The following is a 14,865-nucleotide window of genomic DNA, read 5'->3' as shown; positions in this document are numbered from 1 at the left end:
CATGCCACTCAGTATGCACCCGACACATCAGCACACCCCGTGGCATGGGGAAGTGAGGTCAGCATGCTTCGCAGCATGAGCAAGTGATGTCAGCATGCCATGGGGCATGCACCCATGGCAGGAACATGCCACAGGGCATCCCAACATTGTGTACACACGCCCCATGGCGTGCTGACAGCTATCGCGCATGACTGGCTGCAAGGAACATAGCTTGCCCCTGACACAGTCAGCATCTCAATTTTCATACCTAGAGGATAAGAAGGTACACACCCCTCCGTTTCAAGAGCAAAAGAAAATGCTGTTTCCATCAGGACTGGCTCGGCTAGTGATGAAGCCAACACAGCAATTTCAATTTAAGAAGAGTTTGGATTTGATATCCCGCTTTATCACTACCCGAAGGAGTCTCAAAGCGGCTAACATTCTCCTTTCCCTTCCTCCCCCACAACAAACACTCTGTGAGGTGAGCGGGGCTGAGAGACTTCAGAGAAGTGTGACTGGCCCAAGGTCACCCAGCAGCTGCATGTGGAGGAGCAGGGAAGCGAACCCGGTTCACCAGATTACGAGTCTTCCGCTCTTAACCACTACACCACACTGGCTCTTAACTCATAACTCTTAACTCATCCGCCTATGACCTCTTCCTCTCTGCTTGGTACCTGGCTTACATGCACCTCCTGCCCCTTTCTTGCTGAGAAGCCCTCAGGATAAACAGCTTTGGACGCCAAGATTGCAGGAAGTGCAGCACTTTAAGGAGTGATGAATGGAGGGCACAGTGTGATGCCAAGCATGTGCATCTGCCCACAGTGGTGCCAGAAAGCGATTAGACCACCATAGCTCAAATGCTGCTTTGTTACCTGGATGACAATAAACCGCTGAGATAGAATTGCTTCAAAATAGCCAACCGCATTGCAGTGAACTAAATTACTTTTAATGGCCGGATTAAGTGAAGGCTTCAGTTTCATTTACCTGGCTGGCATTCTCTGAAATACAACGTCTCTATTGAACAATGAGATAAAGAAATTAAACCTGGTGCGTGTGTTTGGGGCACAATGTTACGTTTCAAGTGAAAACACCAGCTCAATACACCACCTTGCTTTCTGCGCGGGGAGGAATAAACATGCAAAATATGCTATACTGCAAAATCTGCCTTGGATACCAAAATATCAGAAGGAAACAGGTGTAGACACATAAAAAGCAATTCTACATTTCAAGTTTGAACACTAGCATGACTTCCACGCTAATTTTCTAGGGGGGCAAAAAGGATATATCTCCACAGAGCAAGAATAAATCATTATCTCTATTCTGCCTGTCTGGGGTTTGCATATATGTACCAGGATGACCATTCTTCAGGCTTTAGCCCCTACCCTCTGCAATTTAAATATCTGAGTAGTGGGAGGGGGGGCGGGGTTTGAATCACGACTCACATATAAACACATACAGTAGGCACAAAAATTAACACACCACAAAGCAAATGGGATGAATTTTGCATGCTGGAGCTAGTGGGCTTCATTGCCAATCCCATCAATATAGCAAATGACAGTATTAGTAAATATATTAATCTGGCCACTGAATTCTGCACAAGCTGTAGGTTCCAAACTGTCTTCAGGGGCAGCCCACGTATAGCGCACTTCAGTAATCTAACCTAGAAACAACTGAAGCAAGGTTATTCCTGTCCAGATAGCGTTGCAACAGAGCCAACAGCCAAAGTCGATAGAAGGCCACTTATGTATCCAGTGAGAGTGACAGAAGAGGATCCAAAAGTTGATAAGCCATGAACAAAACATCACTTTACATCATGCCTTGTTTGCAACTAAATTCCCAGTATGGGCATAACAGTGAACCAGGAGTCATGGTTCGCTGCTAGGTAAAGGATCCCGGACACTTAAGTCCAGTCGCAAGACTCTGGGGTTGCAGCACTCATCTCGCTTTACTGGCCGAGGGAGCAGACATTTCTCCAAAGAGAGTTTTTCCGTGGCCAGCATGACTAAGCTGCATCTGGCGAAACCAAAGCAGCGCACGGAAACGCTGTTTACCTTCCCGCCGGAGCAGTACCTATTTATCTACTTGCACTTTGACGTGCTTTCAAACTGCTAGGTTGGCAGGAGCTGGGACCGAGCAACGGGAGCTCACCCCGTCGTGGGGATTCGAACCGCCAACCTTCCAATCGGCAAGCCCTAGGCTCAGTGGTATAGACCACAGCTAGTGAGAACTAAATCTGTGGCCACCTGTGTGTTAGTAGTAAGCCATAATCCATGGCTTACTGTGATGCATGAACCCAGCCAAAGTGTACAATAATTTATTTCACATATGCAGGTTTTAGACCGTTTCTATTACAACCCACATAGGTGAAAAATTTCCCCTGTGGAATTTAGAATAGGCTTTCAGAAGGTTAATCTTTTCTAGCTCTTACTTGCAGTTCGTTTATATAATGTGTATAATGACAGCAATACGGTCTCACGGCGCTGGAGAGAGGTTTGTTTGTTTTTACTGTGCTATATAGCTTATTTGGAAGCAGGCCCCAGGATTTCAATTTGTTCTCGACTTTCTCTTTGGCGTAGGAGAAAGCTGTGTCCTGATCTACAGTACAAGCAGCAGCTGTCTGCTCCCAAACCCGGGAAGCCAGTAACAGAAAGATAACACACACTCATATTGAAGACAGTGGTGACTAACCTGCAATCCTAGGTGTTGCTTGGACTCCACTGCCATCATCCCTACACATTGGCCATACTGGCTGAGGCTGATGTGAGTTGAGTCCAACAACATCTGGAAGTCCAGAAGACAGTTCTTCCTGTTGAAAACTATCTATACTGCTCTGGTTTGTCTCATCTCAAAGCAGATATTGTCAAACTGGAAAAGGTACAGAAAACAGAAAATAAGATGATCAAAGGCCAGTGCCATTCCTATCTGTAAAAAGCACATGTTTTTTTCTCTGAAATGATGCACGGTGGATATTGATAAAAAGCATGAATGAAATTCTGAGGAAACACTTTCTTTTTTTAACCCTCCTACTTTTCCATCATGACTTGGAGTCACCCAGTGAAATAAGAGATTCACAATGAAGGAAAAAAGATATATTCAGACAGTGCATCATTAGCTTGAAGAATTACCTATCATGGGATTGGGGCTGGTTCCAGGTTTGAAGATGCCCTGAGCAAAGGGTGGGGCTCCATTGGTGGATCCTGGTGATGGCAGAAACCAAGAGAACTCTGAGCAGTGCTCTCAGCAGCACCAGTTAGCTGTGTCTAGCAGCCACTTGAGTTTCCCACAATGCCTCAGGGTGATGTTATGGAAGGACACGGTAGGAAATTAAAATGGCAGCTAGAGCCTGCCGTCTGGAACCGCTCGGAGCTCTGGGACATTAAAAACAAATATTTGAAGTGTCAGTGAGGCACCGTTTTGATTTTTTTTAATGAAATAGTGGCATATCAATATTTTAAATAAGCAGATGGAACAGAAGCTTCACCGCTGAGGAACAGCCCTTCCCCTAATAAGAGAACTAAACCTCATACCTCTTTGTGACTTTCCTAGGTTGGGTTAGCCACTGTGAGAAAGAGGATGCCAGACTAGATAGGCTTTGGTCTGATCCAGAAGAGTTTGTCTTATGTTCTATGCACGGGGGTGCATTAACACCTGGTTTGAATAACTGCAGGCCCCTTCAGAATGGTATGAGGTTTGGGCTCTATAGTTAGAACAATGGCAGATACACACATATCCAAAACACACCAAAATCACATAACTTCCCTCAAAGAATCCCAGGTGCCTGTAGTTTCTTCCTCACAGAACTAAAATTCTAAGCATCCTTAATATTCTACAGTTCCCAAGATTCTGGGGAGAGGTTGTATGCTTTAAAGGTGTGCTGGGTGTGTTTTAAATGTGTGGGGTGCACCTGCCCTTAACACTGAGAAAGGTTATTTTAAGAATGTGTCATAAATTGTACATCCAGAATGACCTATCCATTTGACTGGCCCTAGAAGTGACGCCTGGAGAAATACGAAAAATCTAACAGAATCTAGTTGGTTTGTTGTTGTTGTTTACAATCTAAAGGTAATGCCATGAACAGGAACAATAATCATATTTATAACAGCTACAGATAGGTAGCCGTGTTGGTCTGCCATAGTCAAAACAAAAAAAAATCCTTCCAGTAGCACCTTAAAGACCAACTAAGTTAGTTCTTGGTATGAGCTTTCGTGTGCAGATATACATCTGTGTATCTGAAGAAGTGTGCATGCACACGAAAGCTCATACCAAGAACTAACTTAATTGGTCTTTAAGGTGCTACTGGAAGGAATTTTTTTCATATTTATAACAGTTTTTTACTGCCATACTAGTTTTTCACACACGAGTGTACATCCAGGGTCAGCGTGAACCAACAAGTCATTTTTAGCTTTGCATTTTCTGCACTAAGAAACGTGTATTGTGTGTTAGAGACAATTCAGCATTTGAAAATGTAATTTCTATTCCCCTGTCCCCAGCCCAAATTAAAATAAGCTCTTTCAATTTGCTTCTCAATAGTATTCGAGAAACTCCCCCCGTCAGTAAACACACTGCTGGAAAGCTGACAGGCAGGAAAAAGTGCAAAAGCGCTTTCAAATCAAAGAGAACGATGGCAATTCATTTTAGGGCCTGGTTCCAGACTGAATGCATTTATTGATACCACAATGTGCCACAGTTCCAAGGCCAGCATTTTAAGAAATAAGAGTCCCATCTATTGGAATGAGATACAGGCAAGCATTGTGAACGCTTGTCCCTGCCTTCATTCAAACGGCTCCAGGTGAATTTAGAGCCATCCAAACCAGAGAGCTACTTTTCCACAGAGCCTCCCCCCACCCACCCCCAATAAACGTGGAAAGAGTGTTTGCACGCACCCCGCTCCAAAGTAGAAAGAAGTATTTTTTTAAAAAATCATCACTTGAAATATTTACCTCCTTCTCCCATTATGGCCTTGTAGGCCAACAGTTGTTTTTAGAAGGCCACATCCAGCTCTTTAACCATTTAAAACACGAGCGGTATGAAATGAATTTGCTCTCCCCAGCCTCACTGGAAGTTGTTAAGGCTGCTCGAATTATTCCCATCCGGCGCAACCGGACCTATCGTATTTCATATTGAGAGCATCTGCTGTCAAGATGATGGGCTCTCCACTCGTTCCTGAGAAATTGCAGAGAACGAAGGCAACCAAACAAAGCATAAGCACTGCTCCGAGGAGTGCGAGAGACAGGTGCCTACATGCTCCATTAGCCGCCAAGTCCAAATTGTCATTGCGAACAAAAACACTGGACCATGTGTGGCAGCAGCTCATTAGCTTGACATTTGGAATCCATCTCTACAAGCTTGCTAAGGCCAGCTCCCATTGCCAAGCTACTCTTCTGTGTCTGTTTTCAAGAGAGATTCGTGACTCTTGCTCTCAGTTTTTGGGGATCACCACAATTACAGAATAACTACAAAGCTGGGTTTCAAGTCTCAGCAGAATTTATTCCAGGGGTTGTCCTTGGGCACCAGTGTTCGTACTTAAAATGGTGCCCGAGAAAGGTCTCGGTAAATACCCACTCAAACATCCACAATGCATGGGAGACAGTTTGCTCTTCTGGCTCAGTTGCTGTTTGAACTTCTACACAACACCCTTAAACATGCTCATATTTCGTTGGTAGCGCAGCACTTTGCAAGTGTTGGCATTCAGCTGGTCGCTGGTCGCAGGTGCCCATGGTCAACTGGTTATTGCCTCTTGAAAAGTGCTGGGCTTTGAAAGCCCCAGTGATCACTGATCATCAATACTAGCAAACTGCTGTGCCCACAATGCTCTAATTTCAACCACACGAGCAAAGGAAAACAGGTCGCCTCATTGTGAGCGATCTCTCTTAACCATCTCTCAAAGTTGGCCAATGGGGTGAAGGGGAAAAGGATCCAGCCTAGCAGTTCCTTGCCACTAGTGTAGAAAGCAGGAAGTTACTGCCTGGAGCAAATCTTAAGTTTTAAAGCAGACATTGTGTGAGATACAGTGGTACCTCGGGTTAAGTAATTAATTCGTTCTGGAGGTCCATTCTTAACCTGAAACTGTTCTTAAACTGAAGCACCACTTTAGCTGATGGGGCCTCCTGCTGCCGCCGTGCTGCTGGAGCACGATTTCTGTTCTCATCCTGAAGCAAAGTTCTTAACCCGAGGTAATATTTCTGGGTTAGCAGAGTCTGTAATCTGAAGCGTATGTAACCCGAGGTACCACTGTATAGCAATGGTTGGGTCACGATGACTTCATTGACATTAATGGTTGGCATGGGTTTTGGCTTAACACAACCATAAACAATTCATGAGCCCATTACCAAATTAAATTGTAAATGTCATCTCAGAATGCAGGTTGAACATCTTCCAGGAGTAAAAAGGTAAAGGTACCCCTGCCCGTACGGGCCAGTCTTGACAGACTCTGGGGTTGTGCACCCATCTCACTCAAGAGGCCGGGGGCCAGCGCTGTCCGCAGACACTTCCGGGTCACGTGGCCAGCGTGACATCGCTGCTCTGGCGAGCCAGAGCCGCACACGGAATGCCATTTACCTTCCCGCTAGTAAGCGGTCCCTATTTATCTACTTGCACCCAGGGGTGCTTTCGAACTGCTAGGTTGGCAGGCGCTGGGACCGAGCAACGGGAGCGCACCCCGCCGCGGGGATTCGAACCGCCGACCTTTCGATCGGCAAGCCCTAGGCGCTGAGGCTTTTACCCACAGCGCCACCCACGTCCCAGGAGTACCTGCACATAAATGCAGAAATCAGTTTCAAAGAGCATGTGAGCTGTTACCCAGGTGAGGTCCCAACACCTATAAAATGTGAAAGGACTAAGAAACAGGATCTTTGTAACTATTTGCTCCACCCTCCCACTTTTAAAAAAATAAAATCTGAAGAGCTACTGGTAGAGAAAATAAGTGAAGATTATCACTCCCCCCGCCAACAAAAAAATCCAGAAAAGCAGGTGTTACTTTGTAAACAATGGAAAACTAATAAAGGGCTATAAGGCACTAACTACCATAAGAATCATGGCTTCTTCTGCTGTTGTTTCTAAAGCATTACTTCTAAATATTATGTAGTAATTTGCAGTTTCCAGGAATAGTCCGCGCTTGTTCCACTGTACCACATCCAGGACGGAGCAAAATTACTTTAAATACCAAGTACAAACCAAGTGACCTCAGTCATACTGGAGGCTTAACAACTCTAGTGCTATCCCTGAACCACAGCAAGAGAAGCAGCTTTTCTGCAACAAAAAATAAATCACTGAAGCTGGATTTTAAATGTCAACTCCATGGCTGCGAAAGAGAACATATTTGCTAGGGAGCAATTCACATGTAGAGAGAGAGGGAGCATTGCCAAGGATAGACTTTGGTTATCCAGGACAGACTGATATGTCAACGTCAATTCTATATATGAGACGCACAAATGTACCTCTTCAACTGTTTCATCTACAAGCCCTTGGCAAGAGGCATTAGAATTCAGGACAATGTTCTCTTCATGCAGTAATTTGGAATTGCACTAGCTGGCCCCCTAAAGCTTTCGGATTAACGGGTGTAGCGCACAGAAATGTAAATGAATGAAAACTCTCAGACTCCCAGAAACTGACAAGTGGAAAAAGTTGCTGGCTGTAAGTTATCAATTCGTCATCTGTTGCTCCTTGAATCTCTCTCTAGACCCCCTATATTTGATTCACTAACCTAGAGGGCTGAACTGAAGCCCACATGAAGATGGGAAAGATACAGTTCTCACTATAAGTGCTCTGTCGTTGTGCTTGACATCTGCAGAAAGTATGAAACTTTCCACACTTTTGCCAGTTGTCTCCTTTAAAATATAGAAATGTCATAACTCAAACCATGACTCTTGGCCCCAATCTGTTCCTTAATTGTTAAGTGTGAGATCCTCGCCCTGGTTGCTCAGTGTTGACAACCACTACTTCACATGTTCCAGATCTGAATACAGAAAATGGGTTTCAGGGACATGCCCTAGCTAAAATTAAGCCCCAGCTTTTGCAGACTGAAGTTGACCCGGCACAAATAGTTTTTTGCTGGCTCCACCGCGCATATCATCTGAAGTGGGGTGCTATTTAGAAATGGTTTGCTGTGGCTCCAGGACCTCTCTTAGCATCCACCTGCCACAAAACTCCGTCACCACCATTAAGATTATCATGTGAAGTTGAACTAATGCAGGGGTGCTTCTCTGAATGGAATCCAGCCCCCTCCCTCCCCAGCCAGCATGGCCAATGATCAGAAACGATGGGCGCTGTAGTCAAGTTACATCTGGAGGGCTGCAAGGCCCTGACCTAAAACCATCAGTCTCAAGTCCAGTTTTCATTGAGATGGCTCCGTCTGCAGATGATGGAGCACTTCCTCCACATAGAAAGCTAGGTCTCAGATGGAGGAATTCTAGTCTATTCCTTCTCACTCAAGTGCTTCTTTTTTAGGTGTATGATTTCTTTTTTCATGAGAGAATACTCCTCCATGTGCAAGCCCCCAACTGCAACCAGAAGAGGCACAACTGAAATACAGGTTCACCACTTTAAGAGAAAAACAGGACTATAATTGGTCCTTAAGGCAATGCTGCTCAGAAAGAAATCTTTCCCTGTTTTCTTTGCACATTAAGGTAACAATATCCTGCCAAGAAGCCATGAACTTCAACCTCAGATCCTCTGAGAGATGATGATGATGACTGTTGTGTCAAGAGCTGCTAGTCTGGACTCACACCCGCGTGTTTGATGACTAGCATCAAAGGCTGCCTTGCATGTGTGAACATCCTATCATGGATCACCGTGCTTTCAAAGCACCCCTCAACACTTAATACCAGGGTGGGGCTCTAGCTGGGGGAGACAGTTCCATCCCTCTACAGGCCACCTTTGACAAGTGGAAGGGGCCACTCGCCTCTTCATCCAGAGCTTTAAAGGACATAATCTTGGACTCCCAGTTGCTGCTGTTGTATTTATTAAGCCTCTTTTCTTATGAAGTAACCGGGAGCAACTTGCATTAATACCAATTATAAACAACAACAAAAACTTAAAAGCACGGCAACACAAATAAAAGGCTAAAAGCACAGCTAAACCAAAAGGTTCCACCCCACTAAGAAAGCCCACAATACCCTTCAAATTAAGAGCCAAAAGAAGGGGGGAAGAAAAGTCTTTGCCTGGTACCTAAAACTACATGGTGTCTCACTGTTATGGTCCAAAGGAAAGCAGAGCAAGATACAGTGGTACCTCAGGTTAAGAACTTAATTCGTTCTGGAGGTCCGTTCTTAACCTGAAACTGTTCTTAACCTGAGGTACCACTTTAGCTAATGGGGCCTCCCGCTGCTGCCGCCCGATTTCTGTTCTCATCCTGAAGCAAAGTTCTTAACCCGAGATACTAATTCTGGGTTAGCAGAGTCTGTAACCTGAAGCGTCTGTAACCCAAGGTACCACTGTATTTGGTACCAAGATCATCACCACCATATCCTATGTCCCTTCCAATAACTTGCAGGAAACGAAACACCTCCATTTCTCCAGCCAATCTACCCCATTGGCCAAGCATCCTTACAACTAGATACTTTGAGGAAACACTTTCTGTCATCTTTCTTAAAAGTACAATGTACATCAGGGGTCCACATGGTGCCCTGCCACAGATCTCTTTGTCTGTGGTCAAAATCCAGCAGTCAGGTCCAATCCTCATTCAAGGGTGAACTCACATCAAGCATGTTTCATTGTCCTTGTCATCTTCTGCTTGGTAACACATGCACACCCACACCCACAAACACAGATATTGCACACATGCACACGCCACATTAGTGGTGCGGTTAGGCCATTTTAGTGAAGGGTAGTCAACGTGGTGTCATCCACATGTTGTCGGACTACAACTCCCATCATCCATAACCATAGGCCATGCTGGCTGAGGCTGATGGGAGTTGGAGCCTAACAAGACTACATTGGCTTTCTCTATTTTAGACTCCGAGCTTAATGGCCTTATTGGGGAGAGGGGCTCTTTAGATAGCAGTTGCACCTTACACCTCTCACTTCAAAATGTAGAAAGCTAGCCCTGTTGCATCTGCAGTCTGCTCATTTTGCTGAGAGAGACCCTGGACTTCTACCCCAAAGTCTGACCTGATGGCATCACACAGCTCCTAATAAGATTCTAGCCCCACCAGTGACCATTCCCAGCAGACAATTTGAGAATCAATGCTTCTTTGGGGGGGGAGTGGCCCTCTTCCTTACCCCAAACTAGGGAAAAAAAGATTTTTAAAATGTATACAAACATAAGAAATTGCTCCGCCATCCACAAACACAACCCTGCTGTTGTAGGGTCCTGGAGAGGATGCTAGGAAAAAGGAATCAATTTCTCCCATAACTAATTGTCATAACTAATAACTCAGCCCAACAGCGCACTCTCTCTCCATCACATGAGTGGGAGGAGGGAAGAAGGCAGACTTTGGGGAGTTCCACTTTAACCCTCCCTCCCATTTTCATGATAGACAATTGCTGGCATTTTAAAATTTCATCCAATCAATACCACTTAAGACAACCCAAATTTAATTTCAGCGAGGGCTCCCATCGTCAAGATCTGGCCCTGAAACGTGCGATTTAGTAAGAGCAAGGAGCAAGGCATGCTTAGCTTGGAGGAGAGTTTCTGTGTGCGGTGGAGAGACAGCACCATACTTTTCGGTTACTTGAAGGGCTGTCACCCAGAAGAGAGCAAAGATTTGCTCTCTGCTGCCCTCGAGGGCAAGACTAGAGCTAATGGGTTTCAGCTGTGGGAGGAGGCAGATTCTGGACATTAAGAGAAAATCCTTAATTCTTGACTGCAAGGGTCAAGAATGGAACAGGCTCGCCCTCACTGGGCAACCATCTCGTGGGGATGCCCAAGCACTGGATTGTCTGCATGGTCCAGGGGGGTTGACTAGGTGGCCTTCGAGGATGCCCTCCAATCGACAATTCTAAGCCTCTGAGCGCATGCAGAGTGCCGCTTTCTTATCACGATGCAGGCTTTCAGCATACACAGTTCTAGAGGGCAAGGGGCAAGAAGGGGTAAGTCCATCAGAGAGCTAAAAGGTAAGAGCTGTTTGACAGTGGAGCAGGTCTCCCTTGGGATGTGGTGACCTCTCCTTCCTTGGAGGGTTTTAAGCAGAGGGTGGATGGTCAACTGTCATGAATGCTTTGGCTGAGATTCCTGCATTGCAGGGGTTTGGACTAGATAACCTTTGGGTCCCTTCCAACTCTATGATTCTATGAAATAGGAACTTTTAGAGAAAGAAAAAAGTGCCTATTTCATAGAATCATAGAGAACGAAACAGTCATGTATAGAAGTGAGAGCTGGACCATAAAGAAGGCTGATCGCCGAAGAATTGATGCTTTCTGAATTATGGTGCTGGAGGAGACTCTTGAGAGTCCCATGGACTGCAAGAAGATCAAACGCATCCATTCTAAAGGAAATCAGCCCTGAGTGCTCACTGGAAGGTCAGATCCTGAAGCTGAGGCTCCAATACTTTGGCCAACCCATGAGAAGAGAAGACTCCCTGGAGAAGACCCTGATGCTGGGAAAGATGGAGGGCACAAGGAGAAGACGAGATGGTTGGACAGTGTTCTTGAAGCTACTAACATGAGTTTGACCAAACTGCGGGAGGCAGTGGAAGACAGGAGTGCCTGGCGTGCTCTGGTCCATGGGGTCACGAAGAGTTGGACACGACTAAATGACTAAACAACAACAACAACAACAACAACAACAGAGAAAGAAAGGGGGAGAAGAGTCTTCAGGAGGTTGAGTAGGTCTTGGAAGATCGGAAATCAACTTTAGCTCAGTTGGCAGAGCATGAGACTCTGGATCTCTGGGGTTGCAGGTTCGATCCCCACCTTGGACAAAAAAGATTCCTGTATTGTAGAGAGTTGGACTGGATGACCCTTGTGGTCCCTATGATTCTGGAAAGGGGTGGGAGAGGCGAAGCTGGGCCAGAGGAAGGGTCCCCACCCCTCTCCCCTTACTCACCATCGCGTATTGTCATAGTAATGCTCCAGCACCGAGTAGCCGAAGAAAGAGTTGTTGGGTCCTTGGAAAATCACCGGGTGGTCCAGGTCGAGGTTATAGGAGTAGACCAGCGCCACGCACAGCGTCGCCACCAGCACTTGACACGCGCCCCGCTTGCGCGCCCCGCGGGACGCAGCAGCCATTCTTCGGCGGAGAATGCGCGCCTCTTGCAAGCCAGGATCCGGCCGCCCAGCTCCGTCGGGCGCCGCCTGCTCTCGCTGCCGGAGAAGAAGAAGAGGAGGACCGGCAGCAGCAGGAGCCCCGCGACCCGAGAGCGGAAGGGCGGAGCAGCCAGCAGCGCTCGGCTTGGCGCATCCACGCAGCCCCTGCAAGCAAAGAGCATCCAGAGGCGAATCCCCGGGCGGCAGGCAGCTCCCCGCGGGAGTTTGCAAGGGCGGCGGCGGCGGCGGCAGGACGCTGGAGCGCGCGGGCTCTTCTGGCCGCGTCCCGGAGCAAGCCAGGGGCTTTTGAGCGCCGCCGCCGCCGGGCGCCAATCGCAGGCGAGCGAGCGCGGCGGAGCCAGCCGTCTCCCCGCCGGAGGCGCAGCGCCCTCTGGCGACGCCTCTCGCGCTCTTGCGCGCCTGAGGAGAAATAAGGAAAAATAAGGAAAAAATAAGAAAGTTGGCTTCTTGAGAGAGATTGGGGGGCCGGGGCATAGGCGCCAACTCCTAGGGGCAGGGGGGGGGGGCAGGGGGCAGCTGCCCCCCCAAACCAAGTAAATGAATAAAACTAGTGCTTTTTCTGGGGGGGATGCAGAGGGACGGCATACCCCTTAACATTTTGTGAATCTTTGTACTTTTGTCCATTTGTTGTATTCATTTTTCCCGGTTGGAACTATAAAATGATGGTTTTCCTGAGTCAAAATGAGAGTACCCCTAAACATTTTTTTAGAAAAAAAGCACTGAAAATACTTTACTAACTGAGGTTCTTGTCACACACACACACACACAACATAAAGCCTGCCCCGTAACATAAATCCTGATATTTGAGGGGGCCACCCCCCAACTTGATGGGCATATTATACACACACACACACACACACAAAAACACACATACACATACATCTATACACACACACACACACACACACACACACCCCGTGGTACCTCTGGTTGCAAACGGGATCCTTTCTGGAGCTCCGTTCGCAACATGAGCAGAACGCAACCTGCATCTGCGTGTGCGCAGGTCGCGATTTGCCACTTCCGCACATGCACGTGACATCATTCTGAGTGTCTGCGCATGCGCGAGCGGCAAAACCCGGAAGTAACCCGTTCCGTTCAGACATAACCTGAACCGAACGTAACAAGTGGTATGACTGTATGTATATATATATATATATATTCCAATTTACATTTTAAATTATTCATTTAAACAACCTTAAATCATTGTCTTCCCTTCTTCTCTTTCCATGGTTTGATTGGCATACCATACATTCCTGCATATTTTACATAAACCATTCAGTATTCCATTGTTACCTCCATCAGAGCTTAATTGCACTGTTGAATTTATCTTAATGCTTCCAGCATTTTCAAATGCATATAATTTTCACCCATTTATCCAATAAACATTTTCCAATTTTCTTTAAACGTGTGCCTATTTTTCTAGAAAAGGAGGTGCCAGAACTCACCATGAGCACCTCTCACCTGACAGTTGCCAGAACTGAGTTCTAGAAAATTCCCACTGGGGGAAAAGGCCCTGGTTATTGCTATTAAAATGGTGTGTGTCATGTGATCGATTCTGTGGAGCGGGGCTTATTTGCCCTCCCTCACCCCCCAAAAATAATAATAATAATATTTTGTTCAAGTTGGCATGGTCCAGGGCATGGTTGGTTTCCTCTCTCACGCCACCAGCGAAAACAAATAAGTGAATAGGAAAAAGAAGCTACCTCTATCCATCATGAATTTAAAAAGACGTTTAAATTGGTGATTCCAAAAAAGTCCTTTTTTTTTTGCTAGGGATAATTAGGACGGAAGTTTCGAAGAAGCCAACTAATCTTTTTATGTACTCAACAACCGCAGCCAGAATCTTATATGCGCAGAAATGGAAAGATGGAAGAGACTCCAGCAGAAGAATTAAAAAGGACGGATTGTGCTGAAATGGCAAAATTGACTGCAAAACTAAGAGATCAGAATGATGAACTGTTTATGGAAGATTGGAGGCCTTTGGGGGACCATCTATCAAGATATTTTAGTGATAGGAAATTGTGCGCAGGATTTGAGACATGAGCGACAGGAAAAAACATAAAAATGATGTTAGGATGGAGTTAGGGTGTTGTAACAAGTATAATGCAGCAATTATGGTTAAGAATGAAAACATCAGTGTGGGAGGGGTAGCAAGTCAAGAAGAAAAATATAAGTGAGTAATATATTGGATGTGAAGTAAGTGTATTAATTTTGGGGGAAATCTAATAAAAAATAATATCAAAAAAGAACCTACCCACACGATGCTGACACAAAAACCTTTCACAAATGCTATGTAAAAGAATGAAAGTTCAATATTTCCCACTTCTCTCTCCCCTCCCCATGCTTTCTCTCTGCTCAAAGCTGAAATCTAGCTGAAAAAGCACAGTCCAGAATTCTCCAACCTCTCATTTTGATTTGTTCTGATTTAAAGAAGAGACAGACCATTGGGGTTTCATGCCCATCTACCATGGGCATTGGCATCTAAAAATATTTAAACTGCTTGCCAATTACAAAGAATGGTCAAAACAAAGATTTTCACATTTTTTGCAATGTCCTGAAGTAAACGATATTGTGACTGCCACGTATATTATATCACCAGAATTTCCACAAGTTCGGTGACTGAGCTATCCCCTCTGTGTGAAATAATCCCATCAGAAGGAAAGTCGATATGAAATGATTAGG

General features: G+C 45.8%; 1 protein-coding gene across 1 annotated transcript in view; it reads right to left on the bottom strand.

Moving 5' to 3' along the window:
• The window catches only part of ITGA9 (integrin subunit alpha 9), a 243,351-nt gene extending 230,856 nt beyond the window's left edge, over positions 1–12,495 (bottom strand). Inside the window, exon 1 of the mRNA XM_028751023.2 lies at positions 11,963–12,495. Within this exon, the coding sequence (XP_028606856.2) occupies positions 11,963–12,144 (182 nt within the window). The 5' untranslated portion in view covers positions 12,145–12,495. The remainder of the gene's footprint in view (positions 1–11,962) is intronic.
• Positions 12,496–14,865: the final 2,370 nt, after the last annotated feature.

This window comes from Podarcis muralis, chromosome 12, assembly GCF_964188315.1.
Source record: "Podarcis muralis chromosome 12, rPodMur119.hap1.1, whole genome shotgun sequence".
NCBI lineage: Eukaryota > Metazoa > Chordata > Lepidosauria > Squamata > Lacertidae > Podarcis > Podarcis muralis.
Note: the sequence above shows the minus strand (reverse complement) of the source record. Positions and strands in the feature narration are given on the sequence as shown.